Consider the following 23,374-nt stretch of genomic DNA (forward strand, 5'->3'; position numbering starts at 1 on the left):
AAGAAATTGGCCAGGCACAGTGGCTCACACCTATAATCCCAGCATTTTGGGAGGCCAAGGTGGACGGATCGCCTGAGGCCAGGAGTTTGAGACCAGCCTGGCCAACATGGTGAACCCCCCATCTCCACTAAAAATAGAAAAATTAGCTGGGCATGGTGGCAGGTGCTTGTAATCCCAGCTATCCTGGAGGCTGAAGCAGTAGAACCACTTGAGTCCGGGAGGTGGAAGTTGCACTGAGCCCCGGTCACGCCAGGACACTCCAGCCTGGGTGACAGAGCAAGACTCCGTCTCAAAACAAATAAACAAACAAAAAAATTGGTAAGGGTAGGGGCGCACACCTCTTGACTCAGATAACTGGCAAAACTACGGGTAGTATTAGCTTGAGACAGCTGAATCAGGTCTCCTGGACTCAGTTCTTCTCCATGCCTCAGCAGTGAATCCCTTTTCCCCGGCTTCACTGTCAGGCAGGCTCTCTCGCTGTGGTACTCTGATCCGCTCTCAGACAGGCTCTTGGTGTGGTAAGCCCTTAAAGCAGTAACTGCAGTGAAAATGAACCCAGCCTCATTTTCATTCCAAATTTTAGCCTAAAATATATACATGAATCAGCATTATACAGCCAGTAAAAAAATAAATATGGGCCGGGCACAGTGGCTCATGCCTGTAATCCCAGCACTTTGGGAAGCCGAGGCAGGCAGATCACTTGAGGTTAGGAGTTCGAGACTAGCCTGGCCAACATAGTGAAACCCTGTCTCCACTAAAAATACAAAAATTAGCCGCGCATGGTGGCATGTGCATGTAATCCCAGATACTTGGGAGGCTGAGGCAGGAGAATCGCTTGAATCTGGGGGCGGAGATTGCAGTGTGCCGAGATCACGCCATTGCACTCCAGCCTGGGTGACAGAACAAGACTCTGTCTGAAAAAAAAGATAAATAAATAAATAGGTGAACTCAACTAATACATGGAAAGAACACAAAAAAATGATATAAACTCAAATTAAACTATATAAAGTCATCTAATACATATGGACATGTCTACTCATGGACTGGAAGAGAATGAAACAAGATAAAAACAATTGTCAATAAACAGGATTTTTCTTTTTTCTATGTATAGTCGTTGTTTAACTGTGCAAAAGAAATTAGTTTTTAAAAGGCCCAAACTACAGAATTCCATAAAGTATAGAAAGTATCCTGAAAGCTTTGAACAAGGGCCAAGGAACTCTTTAGAACTTCAGGTTGATACTATATTTTTATAGTGAATGAAAAGTGGCCAGACAGACGCTCCTTTAAAAATACAGTAAAGTAGAAGTGGGGGACATGTGTTTTTGGAGTGCAGATGGTCCTTTTGTATCCTGACAATTTCTTAGGAACGCTGAACACCTAACTATAAAGCAAAAGACCAATAATGTCTCGAAATGACTGCAAGCTACAAAGCAACTTCTGGCAGGAGGGGAAAATGTATCCCCCAAAGAATGAAAACCCTACTTTCTCTGGCAACTTCATCTAGATTCTTTTTTGGCACAAAAGTTGGAAATTCTTGAAATGGTAGATATCTCAATATTTTGTTAGACTTTGCTCCAGCTGAGGAAAAAAGTTTTCCTTCAATTTCTTTAGCTTTATGAAATACAGAATTACTTTGATAGCTAAGTCAGCATTTGCAAATTCTAACCAAATGTCCTCTAATATAATTTTTAAGAAGTACTTTCTGGACCTCAACACTCTCCCTGGAAGTGCTCTTGGGTTTCCAGTGACCTCAGTTAGCAAGGAAATATTGAAGGCAACACTGCCCTTCCATCACTTCTCCCAAGACCTGGTTATGCAGGCTACAATTATTTCTGCAACATCAGTGAAGAAATGAACCTTGTAGATGGAGAGCTCTGGCTGACTCCCAACACCATTCCACCCCACTCCCAATTCTGAGGTCACCAGGTGGTCAGAGTTCATCCTGCAACTTTTGGTGCCAGAAAGAAGAGGAGGTTCTCTCTTACACTGCAGTTACTGCTTTAAGGGCTTACCACACCAAGAGCCTTTTTGAGGGGATGGAGTCTTGCTCTATGGCCCAGGCTGGAGTGCAGTGCTACAGTCTCAGCTCACTGCAACCTCCGCCTCCCGGGTTCAAGCGATTCTCCTGCCTCAGCCTCTTTTTCTTTTTGGGGGGGATGGAGTCTTGCTCTATGGCCCAGGCTGGAGTGCAGTGCTACAATCTCAGCTCACTGCAACCTCCGCCTCCCAGGTTTAAGCGATTCTCCTGCCTCAGCCTCCTGAGTAGCTAGGATTACAGGTACCTGCCGCCACGCCCGGCATGTATCATGGGTGGGCATACTTCACGTTGGCAAAATAAACTTCCAAACTTGACTGAGACTTATCTCAGATACTCTGGTTTACATAACCATCCTAGTGGGTATGGAGTGGTATCTCATTATAGTTTTTATTTGCATTTCCCTAATGATTTATGATGTTGAACATCTTTTCATGTGTTTCTCAGCCATTTGTACATCTTCTTTTCCGAAATATCTCTTCGATTTATTTATGTGTATTTTTATTTTTATTTTATTTTGTTTGATATTTTGAGATGGAGTCTCACTCGGTCCACCAGGCTGGAGTGCAGTGGCATGATCCTAGCTCACTGCAATCTCTGCCTCTCGGGTTCAAGCGATTCTCCTGCCTCAGCCTCCTGAGTAGCTGGGATTAGAGGTGCCCGCCACCACGCCCAGCTAATTTTTGTATTTTTTTAGTAAAGACGGTATTTCACCGTGTTGGCCGGGCTGGTCTCGAACTCCTTAACTCAGGTGATCCGCCCGCCTCGGCCTCCCGAGGCGGTGTTGGGATTACAGGCGTGAGCCACCACATCTGGCTTCAATTTATTTTTAATTAAAATTTTTTTTAAAAATTTTTAGAGCCAGAGTCTTGCTCTTGTCACCCAGGCTGGAGTACGTTGGTATCATTATAGCTCACTGCAGCCTCCACCCCCTGGGCTCAAGCAGTCTTCCTGTCTCAGCTACCTGAGTAGGACTACAGTTGCCTACCACCACATCTGGCTAAGTTTTTTCTTTTTCTTTTTTTCTTTTTTTAAGACAAGGTCTCACTCTGTTACCCAGGCTGGAATGTAGTGGCACAATCACGACTCACTGTAGGTTCCACCTCCGAGGCTTAAGCAGTGCACCCACTTCAGCCTCCCACGTAGCTGGGACTAACAAGCATGAACAACCATACCTAGCTAATTTTTTTTTAATTTTTTAATTTTTTTTCCTTTTTAAGACGGAGTCTCACTCTGTTGCCCAGGCTGGAATGCAACAGTGCAATCTCAGCTCACTGCAACCTCCGCCTCCCAGGTCAAGCAACTCTCCTGCCTCAGCCTTCAGGGTAGCTGGGATTACAGGCACTTGCCACCTCGCCCAGCTAATTTTTGTATTTTTAGTAGAGACCAGGTTGATGCCTTTACATCTGAGTTTTTGCAAAAGTAGAGACCAGTGTTTTACCATGTTGGCCAAGCTGGTCTTGAACTCCTGACCTCAGGTAATCCACCTGTCTTGGCCGCCTAAAGTGCTGGGATTACAGGTGTGAGCCACTACACCTGGCTCCTAGCTAATTTTTAAATTTTTTTGTAGAGGCAGGGTTTTCCTGTGATGCTTAGGCTAGTCTCGAACTCCTGGGTCCAAGTAATCCTCTCTCCTCAGCCTCCCAAAGTGCTGGAATTACACATGTGAGCTACTGTGCCTGGTCAGAAATATCTATTCAATTTGTGGCTTCTTTTCTTTCCTTCTTCTTCTTTTTTTTTTTTTAACAGGGATGGGGTCTTGCACAGCCTGGAGTGCAGTGGCTGTTTACAGGTGCAACCATGGTGCACTACAATCTTGAACTCCTAGGCTCAAGCAATCCCCCTGCCTCAGCCTCCTGAGTAGCTAAGATATAAGCAGGTGCCACTGCGCTTGGTTCTGTGGCATTTTTTGTTGTTGTTTTTGTTTGTTTGTTTGAGATGGAGTTTCACTCTTGTTGCCCAGGCTGGGGCGCAGTGGCACCATCTCGGCTCACTGCAACCTTCACCTCCCGGATTCAAACGATTCTCCTGCCTCAGCCTCCCTAGTAGCTGGGATTACAGGTGCCCACCAACACACCCAGCTAATTTTTTGTGTTTTTAGTAGAGACGGGGGTTTCACTATGTTGACCAGGCTGGTCTCGAACTCCTAACCTCAGGCGATCCACCCGCTTCGGCCTCCTGTGCTGGGATTACAGGGGTGAGCCACCGCACCTGGTTGGTGCTGTGACATTTTTATACTATGCTGCCCAGCTGTTAAAAGGAATGAAGCAAATCTGTACATAATAATCCCTGATTAGATCTCTAAGACTTAATGCTAAGCAAAATAGCAAGTAGTAGGATGATATATTATACTACCATAAATTTTATATAAATAAAAACACTCAGGTGTGCCATGCATACACTTACACACACACACACACACGCACACACACACACACACGCTCTCACACCCTGTTACTGTTCAGTTAAATATATATATATGTAAGAGGATAGAGAAGGGCCTGATATAGTATTTCCCAACCTTTCCAAGATAGTTTGTTACCTTGGGCCAGGAAGACAGAGAACGAAGATGGGGGTGGAAGTGGGGTATGATCTAAAGGGACTTTTGTCTTATTTATGACATTTTACATAGTATCCATGTACTGTTTGGCTAACAAAAGTGTAAAAGCTCCTTAAAATGTAATTACAACCTGAAAAAATAAGAACATGGGAGCTCTTGGGGAACTGTAGCGGGAGATGGGTTAGAATCCATGCTCCATGCGCCCTGGCAAAGGAATGTGTATTCATTGACTCCTTTTATAGCTCAGCTTTATTTTGTCTGGGGTCCTTCCTCTTTTTCAAAATAATTTTATTATTTTTTAATACTTTGTATCAATTCAAATAGCATGGAGGTTTATAAAGTGAAAATGAACTTACCTCCCCTCTTCACCTGAAACTACCTACCCTAAGGTAGTGTTAGTGCACATCCTTTTCCTGCGGAAATTCTGTGTTTTGGTATTATCTCCCACCCACCCAGTAAGCTGTGCTTCCATCTTCTTGTGGTGAAAGCTCCTTCCTTTCTGGGAGAGGGAGGTCTTCATTTTGAAGCATCCGTGGAATGGTCTGCAGGCTTGCTTTGTGTCACCTCCTACCCAAGATTGTGATGTAGTAGGTCTGAAGTTCTACTTGGGCGTCTTCATTTTATAAAAAGTTCCCGTGGTGATTCTGGTGAACCAACAGAGGGTTAAGAGTCATTTATCTAGGGAGTAGCAGGGCAATCATAAATTGTGCCCATGCTGCTGCTTTGGGAATTATTTTTGGTAGCTGCTTTATGAGAATGATGAGCCTGTCAGCTTTATGGAAACATGCCTGAACTTAGATGGTCTGTTTTCTTCCAGGAATTTCACAGGACTTTTACTTTAGGTTATTTTCAGCATTTGTGTTTTTGTAACTAAATATTCAACATGGAACTGCTATTTGAGTCTGAGAAAGTGATCATGGTTTCTTTTTTGAAAATGATGGAAATAAACAGTACATGGCAAACTTAGCTTATAAACTCTGCCATTTCACATTGAAAATGGGTGGATATAGTAAAAATGACAGGTGATAAATCTTCACCAGTCAGAGTATCCTTGGGTCTTGATTTAAAATGCTTTTCCTCCCCCACAGCCTGACTTTTGTGCTTCATTTTAGTGTGTTTGCCTGAGATGTGAGCGAGAAACATGTGATAGATGTCTCACATCTCCCTAAAATGTGTAAAACGAAGCTGTGCCCCGACCACCTAGGGCACGTGTCAGGACCTCCTGAGGCTGTGTCATATCTTAAATTTGAGTAATCTTTCTCATATCTTAAATTTATGTTAAATTTTCTCTTATAGGTATTCTCATGGGAGCAGTTATAAAAATTATAGAGTTTAAAAAACTGGCGAATTGGAAGGTAGGTTTGCCCTTTGGTTGTTCTTAATTTTAGTAACATTGATGGTTATGCTGGCTTTTTTTTGGTAATTACTTGGCTATCAGTGGAGTTATTTATATTATTATATTATATACCCCATTAATTTTAAATTTTTTTTATTAGATACAGGCTGATGCCTTTACATCGAGTTTTTGCAAAAGCATAAGTCTCATACTGTTTCAAGTGCACGTGGGAGCACCAATGTCATTTTTTTGTTGTTGTTATTATACTTGCATTTTTGTAATCCTAGGCTAACCTACTTTATTAGGCAGGAAAATTCTCTAATTAGCATTAAACATTAAATACTGTGTATTGCTCCCAATTCCATTCTGACAACTGAGGATAATAAAACATACTTGTCTGGTACTATGAGACACAGTACTTCATGTATTGTGGCTCATATTATCCTCATGACGGTCATGTGAGGTGGATTGTCTGGGTGTTGTAATATCATCACCCCATTTTTACACATGAAAAAGGTGACACTCAGGGAGATTGGGATGTATTCAGTGTCACAGAGCTAGAAAGAAAGTGGCTGAGTGGAGTCTTGTGTCCAAACCCTCTGGCCTGAATATGCAGTGTTTTCTCCACCATACCACCCCGTCCTCAGTTTGCTAATATACATACCCTTGTGTTAAAGAGGTTATTAGAGTATGAACATCATCCTGGGATGCAAGTACTCATTGAAACTGGAATTTCAATATCAACTTGAACATCCATGTTGAGTAGGGTGAGATTAACAAGTATGCTACAAAATTTATTTTGTGGAGGGAAATAAGATTCATTTCAAAATAGTAAAGAATTATGTGGCTAAAATTGATCACATTTGAGCCCTTCCTACTTTGATGAAGCTCCTAGGTCCTAGGATTATTTGACCTGTGAAACTGTAGAGTATAAAATTAGCAAGACAAACCTTATAGCCTAACATAAAACACAATTTGAAGCTGTTATAAATAGTAGTAATGAAATATTTTATATATTAAATAAATTTTCAAAATGTGTATTGAACTTCGAAGAGTGATAGGACACACCTCTGCTGGGGAGGCCCCAATGGAGCACATTACATGTGAGATCTCTGCCTTCCTGCGACTTGGTTACATTTAACCACTCTAAGAGTGGGTCATGACTGAAGAGCCTTTTTCTACTCCTAGGCTGGATATAGCCTGATGTGTAGATTTTGCCCACTAACCCATTTTGTTTGATCTGATTTAAAAATCATTTGATCAAGACTGGGCATGGTGGTTCATGCCTATAATCCCAGCACTTTGGGAGGCCAAGGTGAGTGGATCGCCTGAGCCCAGGAGCTTGAGGCCAGCCTGGGCAACATGGTGAAACTGTGTCTCTACAAAAATACAAAAAATAAAAAATAAAAAATAAATGATCAAAATTTGAATTGACTGTAAAACAATTAAAAATTGTTAGATTTTGGCCAGGTGTGGTGGCTCATGCCTGTAAACCCAGAACTTTGAGAGGCCAAATCGTGTGGATCATCTGAGGTCAGGAGTTTGAGACCAGCCTGGCCAACACAGTGAAACCTTGTCTCTACTAAAAATACAAAAAATTAGCTGGGCGTGGTGGCACATACCTGTAGTCCCAGCTACTTGAGAGGCTGAGGCACAAGAATCACTTGAACCCGGGAGGTGGAGGTTGCAGTGAGCCAAGATTGAGCCACCGCACTCCAGCCTGGGTGACAGAGTGAGACTCCATCTCAAAAAAAAAAAAAAAAGTTAGATTTTAAAATATTACCAGTCTATATAAAATTCTGGAAATTTTACATAAAATTCAGAACTTCTAGCTTCTCTTAGAAAAGCAGAAGCTCTCTTAACACTAGGTCCAGCAGTGTTCAGAGACACTGAGCAGAGGGGCTTATCTTCCGGGTCATGCAGTGTGGCCCCAAGAAACCTTTGCTTGTGACCCCTGCTGTAAGCAGTGGGAGTAGGGGAATGGGAGGTGATCTTTCACTTCTAGTTTTATATGCATCATTGTTACTGAATTTTTGTTTTCCAACAGATGTTACTTTTCAAGATAAAATAATAGAATGTATTTAACAGTACAGACCATGAAACAAGTTAGGTGATGGATGTGATAAAGTACCTGAAGTGTCATCCAGATAACCAGTGCTTGACCTCAGAAAAGAAGGCTATTTGGGGATGCCAGCATGTACCAGTGGTCCCACCTACTTGGGAGGCTGAGGCAGGAGGATTGCTTGAGCCCAGAAGTTTGAGGTGGCAGTGAACTGAGATCGCGCCATTGCCCTCCTGCCTGGGCAAAGGAGCAAGACTCAGTCTAAAAAAAAAAAAAAAAAAAAAAAAAATTGGGGCAGGCTTCCTTTAGGAGCCTGCATTTGTGGAGAGTCAGAGTGAGAAGCAGGATATCTGCCTGGAAACCAGATGTACAGGGAGCAGTCGGAAGTCAGAAAAACAAGAGGAGCTGGTAGTTTCTTTCCCTGAAGTTCTGATTCCAAACTGACCTGCTGGGTCTGCATTCTACCTGTATTATCATGTGCTTAATATTTTTCTATTAACTTGCTTTTTAAATATATATATATATTATTTATTTGTTTATTACTTTCTTTTTTTGACACAGAGTCTCGTTCAGTTGTCCAGGCTAGAGTGCAGTGGTGCAATCTCGGCTCACGGCAACCTCTGCCTCCCGGGTTCAAATGATTCTTCTGTCTCAGCCTTCTGAGTAGCTAGGCAGGAGAACGGGCGTGTGCCACCGTGCCCGGCTAATTTTTGTATTTTTAGTAGAGACAGGGTCTCACCTTGTTAGCCAGGCTGGTCTCAAACTCCTGACCTTAAGTGATCTACCCACGTTTTCCTCCCAAAGTGCTGGGATCACAGGTGTGAGCCACTGTGCCTGCGTGTGGCTAATTTTTTTAAAAAAATTTTGTAGGCCGGGCGCGGTGGCTCAAGCCTGTAATCCCAGCACTTTGGGAGGCCGAGATGGGCGGATCACGAGGTCAGGAGATTGAGACCATCCTGGCTAACACAGTGAAACCCCGTCTCTACTAAGAAATACAAAAAATAGCCGGGCGAGGTGGCAGCGCCTGTAGTCCCAGCTACTCGGGAGGCTGAGGCCGGAGAATGGCGTGAACCCGGGAGGCGGAGCTTGCAGTGAGCTGAGATCCGGCCACTGCACTCCAGCCTGGGAGACACAGTGAGACTCCATCTCAAAAAAAAAAAAAAAAAAAATTTGTAGAGACACGATGTCACTATGCTGCTCAGACTGATCTCGAACTCCTGAGCTCATGTGATCCTCCCACCTTGGCCTCCCAAAGTTTTAGGATTACAGGATTGAGCCACCGTGCCTGGCCTATATATTTATTTTCTTATTTTGTTTTCTTTTTTTTTTTTTTTTTTGCGGGGGCTTGGCGGGGAGTGGACAGAGTCTCACTGTGTTACCCAGGCTGGAGTGCAATGGCGTGGTCTCAGCTCACTGCAACCTCCGCCTCCCAGGTTCAAGCAGTTCTCCTGCCTCAGCTTCCTGAGTAGGTAGGATTACAGGTGCCTGTCACCACGCCCAGCTAATTTTTGTATTTTTAGTAGAGACAAGGTTTCACCAAGTTGGCCAGGCTGGTCTCGAACTCCTGACCTCGTGATCCATCCACCTTGGCCTCCCAAAGTTCTGGGATTACAGGCATGGGCCCCCACGCCTGGCCATGTTTATTTTCAAGGCAATGTTACAGTACTATTTCCATTCAGAAACTAATATTGTTTTGTAAACATGATAAAAATGAAGTAGTACAGATGCCTGCTGAAGCATCAAAGGTCAAGTCTGCTCTCTGTGGAGGGAGATCAGCACGTTAGAGCCCTTAGAGGCGGTATTGCCATCCTAAGGTGTCTTGGATTTATTTGGACCTGAAGAAATAATCAAAAGGGGCTGTCTCAATCCGTGAGGTCAGTGGTATTTGACACACACTGCTCAAGTGCCACCTAAAATCACCTCAGACCATTTTGTGGGAGCCATTGCCAAAAGGAACTATAACACTATTTCCCTGAAAGGCCGTGTGTTCATAAGGGCTGCAGTAACAAATTACCACAAACTAAGTGGCTTAAAATAACAGAGATTCATTGTCTCACAGTTCTGCAGGCCAGAAGTGAGAAGTCAAGGTATCAGCAGGACCGGGTTCCCTCCCAAAGACTCTAGAAAATAATTCTTCATTGCATCTCCCAGCTTCTGGTGGCCCAGGTTTTCCTTGGCTTGTGGCCGCATCGCTCCTGTCTTTGTCTCTGTGCTCACGTGGGCTTCTTCTACACGTCTCTGTGTGCCTCGTTCTGTCTCTTACAAGTTGATGTTTGCTGCCTTTGGCCTTCCCTTATCCAGCGTAAGGTCATCTAGATCCTTACCTTCGTTAGATCTGCAGAGACCCTATTTCCAAGTAAGGTCACATTCTGAGATTCCTAGTGGACAGGAATTGGGGTTGGGGTTGGGGGACACTATGTAACCCCACTATAGGTAGATTCTCCTTTTTCCCAGGGTGGGAGGGGTAGTTTTTGTACCTCCAAAAGGCTGTATATAGTGGTCCTGCTGCACAGATCCTGAGAATAGGTTGCCCCACAAAACACAGAGCTCGGCTCATTTCTTTTCACATAGTCCCAGTCTGAATCATAAGCTTGTTGTACATGCTGCTATTTTAAGACTTAATAAGGCATTTCAGAAGTCATCATTTGCTTCTATTTTGAGTCTTTTTTGAATTTTTTTTAGTCTTTGTGGTAACAGCTGTACATTTGTAAGAATACATTTAGGCATTCTTTGGAATAGGGATTTTGACAAGAAATCAGACTGTCAAAATTGTGACATGGGAAAATATTCATATGAAAAAGGGCCTGATTTTGCATTTTAAAAAAGACTATGTATTACACATAACCATTTTGGGCTTGAGGACCAATATATATTTCCCCCAAATTCTGCCAACAACTAGAGAGATATTCTAATAATATAGAAAATGAAATTGTTATTGTTTCATCCCTCCAAAGTTGGCTGTATTCTGGAAACACCATTCATAATGGCACTTAATAATCAAATCTGGAAGCAAGGTGCAGTGGTTTGGGCGTTTGTCTCCCTAAACCTCATGTTGAAATTTGATTCCAGTGTTGGAAGTGTTTGGGTCATGGGGGTGGACCCTCATGGATAGACTGATGCCCTTGCTGGGGGAGGGAGGTGCATGAGTTCTTGCTGTGTTCATTCCCTATACAGCTGATTGTTAAAAAGAGCCTGGTCCCACCCCCACCCCGCCTTTCTTCCTCTCTTGCCATGGATCTCTGCACACTCTGGCTCCCCTTCTCTTCCCCCATGAGTAGAAGCAGCCTAAGGTTCTTATCAGATACCCAGTCTTGAACTTTTCCAGACGGCAGAATCATGAGCCAAATAAATGTTTTTCCTTTGTAAATTACCCAGCCTCAGGTGTTCTTTTATAGCAAGACACATGGTAAGGGGCTGTCTTTGTAGCCAAGTCTCAAGTCGAAAGAGCATCCAGTGGGGACTGTTTCATCACATCAGACTTTGGAAAACAGCACAGTTGTCTGTGATAAGCAGAAAGAAGGCAGAGCTATTTTAACCATGTGTAGGGTTTCCTGTTCCTCTGAGTGGATTGTTTTAGGATTTGCCGTTACCTTTTTCCCGGAGGAATTCCGGCTTGTAGACTTGTTTTTGAAAGTATGCAACCAGAATTGAAATTTTCTAGATTCAGATTAATTTTCTTTCTGTACTAAGGAATAAAAAACATACTACTCTGTGTTTGGAAGCAGTTTGTTGTGCTATTTCTTTTCGCCGATCACCTTTAAAATCCTTGTCTTGACTAGGTGTGGTGGCTCATGCCTGTAATCCCAGCATTTTGGGAAGCTGAGGTGGGAGGATTGCTTGAGGTTAGGACTTTGAGACCAGCCTGGGAAACACAGCAGACCCTATATCTAAAAAAAAGAAAAAAAAAAAAAATAGCCTGGCATGGTAGCACGCACATGTAGTCCCAGCTACTCAGGAGGCTGAAGTGAGAGGATCACTGGAGTCCAGGAGGTTGAGGCTGCAGGGAGCTGTGATTGCACCACTGCACTTCAGCCTGGGCAACAGAGCAAGACTCTGTCTCAAAATAATAATAATAATGATAAAAATAATAAAATGCAGTTTCATTTTTTTTTTTTTTTTTTGGTGGGGGAATCTCTCATTCTGCTTGATTTTATTATCAGGTAGTTATTTAAACATTATACGTTTCCATTAGGCCAGGCCCTGAAAGAAGAATTATTTTGGCTCTTTATTGATGAATTTATTTCTTAATTACACAAATTCCATGCCTCTTAAGATTCCCATTTTCTATTTACAGGAAGAAGAAATGTTTCGTCCAAACATGTTTTTCCTCCTCCTGCTCCCCCCTATTATCTTTGAGTCTGGATATTCATTACACAAGGTGAGACTCAGGCCCACATTGGTGCTTTGGTCTGGACAGTTTCTCATGTTTGTAAAGCAAGTTCCTTAAAAGCTTGGGTGTTAGCTCTGCTTCTTCCTGGTTGTGCTCAGTGGAAGCTGGACTGCAGTGCCTGAATTCTGGAGAGGACCAGACATGATCAATTGGCTGCTTTATTGGTTTCAGGCAGTGTGGCTCACTGAGCCAGTGTTTGCCATAAATGGGTGCTTTGCCCAGAAAGATGGCTGAAGTGATGTTAAGTGGCTCACAGATGATGCATTGACTCGTCTTCCTGGACACAGACTGATAGATGTAAAGAGGGTAGACTGTGTCCTGGGATGACAGGGACATGTGCCCCAGGGCTTTTGTTTCTTTCAGCTCCCCCACTGGCGCGTTTCTAACCTCCTCAGGCCCATCCATCCTTTCTTGTCTCCCTCTCCGTGTCCTCCCCTGGCCTCAGACCCCAGCTTGATATTCCCCTTCATCCCTCAACCTCTATCTCTTCTCGCCCACTCACTGGTCCAGCCTTCCTAGTCCCACAGTTGCCTGCCCATCCTTGCCTCCCTGCCTTGGCGAGCAGTGGCACTGGCCCCTACCCACTTCTCTGCTTTGGCTTGGCCTTGATGGCCATTGCCTTGCAACTCCCAGTGTGAGGTGCTGTTTTTGTTTTTGTTTTTGTTTTTTGAAATGGAGTCTCGCTCTGTCACCCAGGCTGGAGTGCAGTGGCATGATCTCGGCTTACTGCAACCTCCGCCTCGCGGGTTCAATCAATTCTTCTGCCTCAGACTCCTGAGTAGCTGGGATTACAGGCACACGCCACCATGTCCAGCTAATTTTTGTGTTTTTAGTGGACACGAGGTTTTACCACGTTGGCCAGGCTGGTCTCAAAACTCCTGTCCTCAAGTGATCTGCCCACCTCAGCCTCCCAAAGTGCTGGGATTACAGGCGTGAGCCACCGCGCCCAGCCCCTAGTGTGAGTCTTTCTGCCTGGGCGGGAGCTTCTCACTTTTAAGCCTGTTTGTGTCTGTGTGTGGTATTTTCCTTGTCTGTGAGTTTTCTTTAAACATAAATGTATTTAAGTTTTAAAATAAAGTGATTCAACTTAAAATACTAGTATTAATAATACAACAGCTATTTTGTGAATGTGATTTTTAAAAAACCTGAGGATTGGAAAGTTTAGGCCAGCCCTTGGAGAGAGGAAAGCCAGAGACACAATACAGATCTAATCATGCGCTGCCCCCTACAGGTTTCTTTTTGGTAAAGTAAAAACCAAAAACCCCAAAACCCTACCTCCCGGGGTGCTTTGAGATTCACACTAGATGAAAGAATGTAGGCAAAGCACCACCCACCACACTAAATAAATGGAGTGCTGCTGCTTGTTATTAATGATAAAAATGTTATCTATTATTAATAACAATACCACCTCCAGTAGTAGTAATAATAATTTATTAAACTTAATAGGTCAGGCCCAGTGGCTCATGCCTGTAATCCCAGCAATTTGAGAGGCCGAGGTGGGTGGATCACTTGAGGCCAGGAATTCAAGACCAGTCTGGCCAACATGGCGAAACCCCATCTCTACTAAAAATACAAAAACTAGTTGGTCGTGGTGGTGCGTGCCTGTAATCCCAGCTACTCCGGAGGCTGAAGCATGAGAATCATGAGAATCGTTTGAACTCAGGAGGTGGAGCTTGCAGTGAGCTGAGATCACGCCACTGCACTCCAGCCTGGGTGATAGAGGGAGACTTTGTCTCAAAAATAAGTAAATAAAAATAAACTTAATTTGTTGTTGACATGGTATAAAATAAATAAATAAACAATTTTTTAAAAATGGGTTAGATTTGTCTAGAAATTTTTGGTAAAAACGTAGAAATTAAGTCTCTAATTTTCCTGTACTGAAACAAAAATATATTTAGATGTTCAGCCCAGATTTTTTTAAAGTTATTATTTTATTGTACATCTATCCAAAGAAAAAGTGAAAAGGAAGTTTAATGCAAAAAGTATTCCCAAGTTTTAGAAACTGTTACTGACATCAGATAATTTTTAACAAGGAAACATAAGTTGAAGGTCACCATGTCTTTCTTTCACTTTGTAAACAAATCTTAACTGTAAGCAGATTATGAAAATATTTCAAAACATGCTGAGGAAATTGACTTGATTTTGACTTAAAAACATGACATTTTGAATATTAGAGAATGTAAAGTTTTTATTTTCTTTTTTTTTTTCAGAGGGAAGGGAGAGAAACTTATTCAAAATTTGAGGAAAGTAATAGTTTTTTAGAAAAACATTTTGTTGAAGATGACTTTCCAGCAGATAATGTGACAATTTATATGAAAGGGACTTATAGGATTATGAAATGCTAATTCTGAAACTTCTGTCTACTTTCTACCCTGCCCCAAAGATGACAGGAAGTAAAGTTGGAATATTTTATTTTAATATTGTGATATTTGCTAATGTAAATTTGGACTTAGAATGCAGATTTCAGTAAGATTATCATCATTTGATATGCATTAGCTAGGCAGCAACTGGTTCTTTGAATTGTAAATATTACACAAATCATAGGATGTTAATTATGTCAAAGAGAAACAGTAAATTTGCTTTATCTAGCAGAGGGAAGTTCTTGTAGTGTGGTAACTTTAATTTGGGTAAATTTCAAGATCCAGATTAATATTAACCAAGTATATAAATTATATCAACATTAGATCTCTGCAAACAGGTCAAAACTGATTAATCTTTTTGTTTGTTTGTTTGAGATGGAGTTTTGCTCATTACCCAGGCTGGAGTGCAATGGTGCGATCTCGGCTCACTGCAACCATGGCCTCCCGGGTTCAAGCGATTCTTCTCCCTCAGCCTCCCGAGTAGCTGGGATTACAGGTGCCCACCAGCACACCGGCTAATTTTGTATTTTTAGTAGAAATGGGGTTTCTCCATGTTGGTCAGGTTGGTCTCTAACTCCTGACCTTAGGTGATCCACCCGCCTTGGCCTCTCAAAGTGCTGGGATTACAGGGTTGGCCACTGAGCCCAGCCTAATCTGTTTTTAAATAACAAAAGAAAACAGCGATTTGCAAAGAGAAACTCATAGATTGAAAGCCCTTTGTTTTGAAAAACCAAATCATTGTGTTTGCCTTGAGTTATTTTAAATTCTTTGTGCAGTAAAGATTGATATGCCAAATAAAGGAATTGAATGTCAAATTATAGGCAGCCAAGTCAAAATTGCAGCTTCTAGGAGGTAGGCTTAGTGGGGCAGTCAGTGTTCAGCTGAGGACACTCTTTCACGAGTGGGCTTTAAAATAGCAGGTCCTAATGTCCCTGGTTTGGCGATTTCTGAGCTGAAAACAAGAATCTTGTTCACACCCACCATCGGGAGTGATTAAAGCCTCTTGGTAACTCCTAAGTGGAGTCCACAGGGTTATGATAACTAGCTTAATTTCCTTAATTTTATGGAAATTTGAAAGATGTTACCATGCTGCTTGGACTTGAATATTTTCTCTTAAATGGTGTGAAGTATAGATAGAAACATTTTATCTGTCATAGTTAATGATGATACTAACAGAGTGAAGTAAAATTGTTTAAAAGACCTGCCCAGGAAAAAGGAATATCTGATAGTGTATCTTGGTATCCTAATTGTGTGGACTTTGGACGTGAAACACAGTTAATTCCGTCAGTGCCTGTCTGTTGGGCATCCTCCATCTGAGGGACATTATGTCAGGGACTGTGTTGTACAAAAGCAGATGTGGTCATTGCCCAGAATGAGCCTGCAGCCTCATGGGAAAATCAGACATCAGTTACATAAATAAGTGCAAAATTGCAGTCTTGTCAACCGCTACAAGGGAGGGTGACTGTGCACTGAGAGCATAGACTAGGATCTGAGCTGGGAGCTGGCTGAGGGATCAGGAAGAGTTGAAATGTCCCAAGATCTTGGGATGATGAAAGCTTAACAAGCAAAGAGGGAGCACAACCTGCTCGAAGCCACCAGTGGGACTGGAACCCAGAGAACAAAGGCGAGCATGGTGCCAGATGAGCCCAGAGGCCTCCCCAGGGGTCGAGTCATCCAGGGTGGGGGCTAGCTGCATTTTAAGTGGAAGTAGGGGTCCAGGTGAAGGCAGTACAATCAGATTTGTCTTTTGGGAGGACCATTCTGGAAGGACTGGAGAGTGGAGGGAAAGGGGCCCGGAGGGGTTGAGGAGACTTGTGTGAAGCTCTGCAGTGTTCCAGATGAAAGATGATGTGAGTGACGGGACACTGCAGTAGGTGCAGGGGTGCAGGAAGACTCCCAGGCTCCCAGCTTGCCACACAGGATGGGCAGTAGTACCTTTCACAGAGAGTCAAGTCAGCCGAGAGGGCCAGGTGTGCGGGCCATGACTTCAGTGACAGGAATGGCTTTTCTAATTGTTTCCCTGATTTCTGCTCTTTCAAACAGGGTAACTTCTTTCAAAATATTGGTTCCATCACCCTGTTTGCTGTTTTTGGGACGGCAATATCTGCTTTTGTAGTAGGTGGAGGAATTTATTTTCTGGGTCAGGTAAGAAAATCATCTTTGAAACACTTTGAAAATCTTACATTCTTAGAGCTAGTGCAGGGAGGTGGGAAGGTGAAATGGGGCCACTTGGTGGGGCCTGGGTTTCACCCTTAGGGTAAATTCCTTCTGGAAGGAAATCCTAGCTTCATATGAGGCACAGTAGAGGCATGCTAAATTGTTTCAAAGTGTCCTGCAAGACCTTTGGTATCTGGAATTGAGTAAATCTTTTCCATAATCCCCCCCCTCAAAGTATTTTATTTTATTTGCAAACCAATACTGTCTTAAATTAGAATATCTAAAAATAAAGCCAAATATATGCCATCAAGGACTTCAAACAGTTGTCAGGTAGACTGATAAAAATTTGCATTTTAAAAATCAGAGATGTGCTTTTCTGCTGGCATTGGAGAAATAATAAAATCAAAGGTGATTCTGAATCTGTTCACTCAATTCTAAGCTGTCTACCTGTAGAATTATATACTCTGGATTTTCCACAATTGCTAAACCACTTCCCAATGACATCAGTTGGATGGTCTCTACTTTAGACTTCAAATTAATTCAAATTAATTTAGACCAAACATCCCTAGGAAGGTAGTATCTGTAGTTTTGTACTGTGCATGTCCATGCATGTCACATTCTTTTCCTTTATTGTCAGTTGCAGAAAGTTTGCCTGTCCCAGTTCTGAAAATTAAGTTGAGGGTCAGGTGTCTGGGTGACAGGCAGATTTCTTTAACACATGTCAGCTGCTTTCTTCTCTCGATAGCCAAAGCCCATTCCATCGAATTTTCGCCTATATTGCAGCTTTGATGGCACCAGAGTAAATCTGTCTGTCATGCAGCTTTCTTCATTGCTCAGTTTCTAGTATTAAATAAGAATAAACTTAAGGAAACTACAGTTAATTGGGCTTGAAGAATGTAGCATTCTTTTCCATACTTTCATTGCATGCTGATGGAATGCATGTTTCAACTAAAGCTTAGGAGCCTTCTTTATTTTTCAAGTGGTTTGGGAACTGAAGATTAATGTCCTTATTAGTTTTAACAAAGCACTAATGGACATTTAAATCTTCTTGGCTGTTCTCCAGGGGTTTTTTTTGTGTCTGTGTGTTTGTGTGTTTTATTTTACAGGCTGATGTAATCTCTAAACTCAACATGACAGACAGGTAAATCCTTCATACTGTAACACCCATGCGACTGCTTTTCAGACAGGGGAAATTTTTCTCCACATTGCTTCCTGGGTGTGGTACTGTTCTATTCTCTCTCTGTATATTTATTTTTGGTAAGGATTTCTGCCATAGAATCTTACTCTGAATTGATTTGTATCTCTGAAATGAATCAAAACTAGACTAAAGACTTTTGAAGATCCCTAGTCGGGCATTGCTGATTGGAATGATATAGTTTAAGCTTGGGAGGGAGTAACTCTGTTCAGCTAACTGCCCTGCCCATGTGCACACATACACTGTACCATTGTCTTCTTATTATTTCCAAGACTTCAGTCGCCATAACAAAAAGTTGTCTTCTTGATAGTTTAGAGATGGAGCGGGGAGTGACAGAGAAACTTTCCTCTAGGATTGCCACCAAACCTGCGGTGGGGGAAGCAGGGCCAAGACCTCTGTTGTGGATATTGTGGAAAGCCCTTCCATCTGAAGCCACTCCCGTGAGCACGTCCCATGATCCCTGTCCAGAAATTCCCAGAATTGCATAGTGAGAAGCAGCCTCACTAGGTTGAGGCAGGTGTCTCTCAGAAGGTACCAGATCTAGTGCTGAAAAAGCACCCATGCAGAGCATCGTCTGGATTCTCCCTTCTGAGAGTAGACAGCCTTGCTCAGTGTGTCTGTGTTTGGTCTTGCGGCATGGCTGAGGAGCTGGGCAGCAGGGCCACATGTTCGTCCCCAGATCCTTGCCATCTAGCCAGTCAGAGCTTTCAGGATTTAGCAGCAGTTTAGCAACTTAGGACTAGAATCTGGGAACCCTTTTCATGGAAACTGTGTCTCTGATAACAAGTCCAGTCCTATTTCCACCTCCACTCACCACCCACCCCAGCCCAGGACAACAATTGTGGAGCTTATGTTGAAAGACAGTTTTGATACATAAACAAGTAGTCCTATTCCATGGGAGCTGGAAATAAAGCAGAACTGATGTCCTGTGTTTGGTAGGTGTTTTGCAAATAAAAAGAAATGCCCAGTAAAGGAAGGTATCACAGTATTCAAATCTTCCACTTGTTTTGGAGACAGCTGGTTAGAGATACAGACAATGCTGGATAACTTCCTGTGAAGTCGAATTGAATCAGTGGTTGGAATGTTCAGGTGAAGGACAGGAAAATAATTGCCCTGTAGACACACTGACTTAGAGCCAGGTAGTGTTTTCCTCTCCATGTGCAGAAGCTTCCTTGGCTGTTAGAAAGTGACAGTCCCACGGATGGGGACTGCTCTGGGGTCGCAAACCCGCACAGCTGCAGGGCCTGGCAGAGCACTTAAGAGAGGGAAGCTGGCCAGCTGTGAGTCTAGCGGTGGGGCAGCAGCCAGTGGGAGAACACACCCTGTATGAAGGGACAGCCACTTCGCAGTGCCAACTCATGATTACCATGTGGAAATCTGGGCCCAGAATTGGTGGCTATTTTAAATAATTTTTCTTTCAAAACGAGGCCAGGTTTCCAGATTTTTGTAGGGAATTTTCCAGTTTTCAAATGTTGACAACTTGCTCAATTTTTCACAAACACCATGCAGATCAAACATGAGAGCCACAGACTATCTTTTGCAACCTCTGCACTGTAGAAAACACAAAAGTAACTTTGTTGCAGATGTTTCGTTTTGTTCTGGTGATATCTTGCTGGAGAGAGATTTCACTCTTAGAGATCCTGAATTATTTCACTGCCTTTGTCCATTTCTTTTTCATTTTGTTGATGTTGCTATCTTTTGGGGTTATGGAATAAAGAAAGTACATTTTTAAGTTGAAATTCTGGCATTTAAAAGGCGAGGTCCTAAAGAAGTGAAGTGGAACAGCTGACAGCCAGGTGAAGTGATCCTCTTTCCATACAGACCTCTCAATGATTGAACAGTTTGTATTTCAGACTTTTCATCTTCACTGTCAGAAATACTCTGCCTCAATCTAGATTCCCAAGCAAACTAAATGTGTAACGTGATTTATACAAAGCATTTCCCCCAACCTTTTGTTTGTTTTGTTGTTTCAGTTAATTTAGAAAGTTTATTTTGCCAAGGTTGAGGACACGCACCCGTGACACAGCCTCAGGAGGTTCTGATGACATGTACCCAAGATGGTCAGAGCAGTTTGGTTTTATACATTTTAGGGACACATGAGGCATCATTCGACTTACGTAAGATGAACGTTGCCCCAACCTTTCACTATGAAACATTTTAAACATACAGAAAAGGTGAAGCATTGTACAATGAATACCCATAAACAAATTTAAAAAAAAATAAAATAAAAAGTATATCCTGCAGGGGTAGGAGAGTCATAGGACAGGGAACCTGGGAGCCTGGGCTGGGCCTGCACGTCACTGAGGCTGGAGTATAGTGGCATGATCACAGCTCGCTGTAGTCTCAAACTCCTGAGCTCAAGCTATCCTTCTGCCTCAGCCTCCCGAGTAGCTCGGACTACAGGTGTGTGGTACCACTTCCAGCTAATTTGTGTGTGTGGAGGTGGGGTTCTCTATATTGCCCAGGCTGGTCCTGAACTCCTGAGCTCAAGCCATCCTCCCACCTCAGCCTCCCAAAGTGTTGGGATTACAGACGTGAGCCACTGTGCCCGGCCCAGGATACACTTTTTAGACATTGTCCTCCTTCCTTCACGGCCTCTGGTGATGTGGCTGTGGTTGATGAGAGTGGGAATAAAAGAGCAACCAGAAGCTCTTGTCTGGGTTGTGGTGCACGGGCCTGGGGACCAGCTACCAACAAAATAGGATCTCCCAGATGGGCAGTTGTTTAGTGGAGTTACCTTCCCTTTTCTGCTTCCCTTCCTTCTTCCCGCCTGCCTGCCTGCTTGCCTTCTGCAAGTGTCTCTGGGCCATACCCAGTACAGACCCTGGGAATTCACCCATGATGAAAACCCAGCGTCCACTTCCTTGGAGCTCACAGGCCTGTGATGACCTCTGTGAGGACAGGCAAAGTCTGGGAACTGAATCCTCAGCCTGGGATCCGGAGGCAGTCTGGTTTAATGCACATGAATCACATTCACAGGCAGCTACCATGGAAACCAGAGGCCAAATGATTGACTTCTGAAGAGATCTGTACCTGGCAAGGCAGCCAGGCATTTCCTCAGTCAGCTCTCCTCTCCCTGACCCTGCAGCCAAAAGATCACCCATCGAAGGCTGCTCAGGCCGAGCATCCTCTTCCCCCTAGACCCAGGCTTGGTGAGGGTGGGTCATCTCTGGCTAATGACTGACACAGGCTGGGAACCTGGGAGCCTGGGCTGGGCCTGCACTTCACTGAGGCTGGAGTATAGTGCTCAGGCAGTCGTCTCTGGCTAATGACTGACACAGACTGGCCCTTGGGGGCTCCATGTTTTGGCTGGTGTTGTGGAAGGGGGCAGACCCACCATTCTGCTGCCCTGGAAAGAAAGTTGCACCAGGCATGGCACAGAGGCTTGTGGGAAAATCACCAAAGGGCAGAGAGAGTGAATTGTCCAGGCTCATGTGGCCCACGAGGCCCCTTGAGGGAGCTGGTCCTGCCTCCCTTGCCAACTTCCTATGGCTCCTGCCACTCGCCCCACCCCCGCCACCACACACACCTTCCTTCTGTTCCTCAGGCAGCAGGCTTTCTCTCACCTCAGAAGTCACTTGCTGTCACCTCTGCCTGCAGCTCTTGGCCTGGCCAACTGCTGCTTAACATGTAGGTTCTTGCTTACATGTGTCATACTTTCAGAGAGGCCTCTCCAGAACCCCCCCATCTAAGTGGCTCCCACACGCACACCCACACCCACACCCCACCTTCTCACCTCAATTGATTTCCCGGGTCACACTTGCTGTTGTCTGAATTTGCCTTCATCTCTGGATATTGCTGTATCTACTATTGGGGGGAGGAGTACCAACTCTGGGCAGATAGCCTGGCTCTGCCACTTGTTAGCTGAGTGACCTTGAACAAGTTACTTCATCATCCCGTTGTCCCTCGATTTTCTCCTCTGTCATCGGGGCAGTAGTAGCAGTCTCTCATACAGTCACTGACTGGATTGTTGAGTCACCGTATGTGACGTGCTTAGAACAGTGCCGGCCGTGGTAGCCTCCATGCCTGAAACATGTTAGACAATCAGCACATATCTGCTGGGGGTGATAAGCTCTTCACGGGGACTGTCAGTGAGGTCACTGGCCCAGTTAGGAGATGGCCTCAGTGTTTCTATCGGCTGTCCACACCACTCACCCCCAAAGCACACTGGGGTTACTCCTGGTTTTTGACACTTTCTTAGATGTTGCGAATCTGAGTGCAGGCTGAGATTGGTCACAGACAGCGCTCCAAGGGGCTGGTGGCAAGGGGCAGAGCAGAGGTCAGATGCAGGAGTTCATGGGCCATTTGACTCCAGCTGCTCTGACCTGTGGAACTGGGCGGTATATAATAAATATATCTAAGCAAAAGTCTCTCTTCTGTCATTGGTCAAAGTCAAGTCTCTGTGTTGACAGTAGAAAACCAGGCCATTCCTAACAACTCAACTTAGAGTGGGCCTTTCACACTCCACCCACAATGTCAACAGCAGATAAGTGGGAAAAAATATGCTACCTTCTATAGTTACTCCAGCTCTAGTGTGTAGTTTTGCTTTCTGTTAAATATGGCCTTTGACTTTAATGCTTTAATATGTGGACTGGGTGACACACATTACAGAATCTCCCCTTCCCTCTGTCTCTTACAGTTTTGCGTTTGGCTCCCTAATATCTGCTGTTGATCCAGTGGCCACTATTGCTATTTTCAATGCACTTCATGTGGACCCAGTGCTCAACATGCTGGTCTTTGGAGAAAGTATTCTCAACGATGCAGTCTCCATTGTTCTGACCAAGTAAGTATGGGGCAGAGAACAGACTTTGTTCATGTGACAGAACTAAAGATCCTTGTAATGAAGGGGCAGATATTTCCACGCAGCATGTGTACAGTTGCTTGTCCTCTGGGTGATCAGTTCACCCACTGTCTTTCTCCATCTTTCTGTCCTGACAAGCCTTGATGTGCTGCAAGAATATGGTCAGGTTCCAGGGGTGGTTAAAAGAGCAGAGTCCCCCTTTTTTTTTGAGACAGGGTCTCGCTCTGTCACCCAAGCTGGAGTGCAGTGGCTCCATCACAGCTCACCGCAGCCTCAACCTCCTGGGTTCAAGTGATCCTCCCACCTCAGCCTCCCGAGTAGCTGGGACTTACAGGCACCTGCCACCATGCCCAGCTGATTTTTAAAAAAGTTTTTGTAGAGACAGGGTTTCACCATGTTGCCCAGGCTGGTCTTGAACCCCTGGGCTCAAGCAGTTTGCCCACCTCAGCCTCCCAAGGTGCTGGGATTATAGGTGTGA

General features: G+C 43.9%; 1 protein-coding gene across 3 annotated transcripts in view; it reads left to right on the forward strand.

Annotated features, from left to right (window-relative positions):
• Nucleotides 1-23,374, forward strand: part of SLC9A8 (solute carrier family 9, subfamily A (NHE8, cation proton antiporter 8), member 8) — a 77,071-nt gene that overhangs the window by 9,504 nt on the left and 44,193 nt on the right. For 2 of the 3 annotated variants that reach the window (XM_011993187.1, XM_011993188.1), the window contains exons 4-8: nt 5,892-5,950; nt 12,288-12,371; nt 16,787-16,888; nt 18,007-18,041; nt 22,735-22,878. In XM_011993187.1, coding sequence (XP_011848577.1) covers nt 5,892-5,950; nt 12,288-12,371; nt 16,787-16,888; nt 18,007-18,041; nt 22,735-22,878 — 424 coding nt within the window. Of the gene's footprint in view, nt 1-5,891; nt 5,951-12,287; nt 12,372-16,786; nt 16,889-17,963; nt 18,042-22,734; nt 22,879-23,374 lie in introns of all 3 variants that reach the window. The other variant, XM_011993186.1, reaches the window with a different exon arrangement.

This window comes from Mandrillus leucophaeus, unplaced genomic scaffold, assembly GCF_000951045.1.
Source record: "Mandrillus leucophaeus isolate KB7577 unplaced genomic scaffold, Mleu.le_1.0 Scaffold428, whole genome shotgun sequence".
Classification (NCBI taxonomy): domain Eukaryota; kingdom Metazoa; phylum Chordata; class Mammalia; order Primates; family Cercopithecidae; genus Mandrillus; species Mandrillus leucophaeus.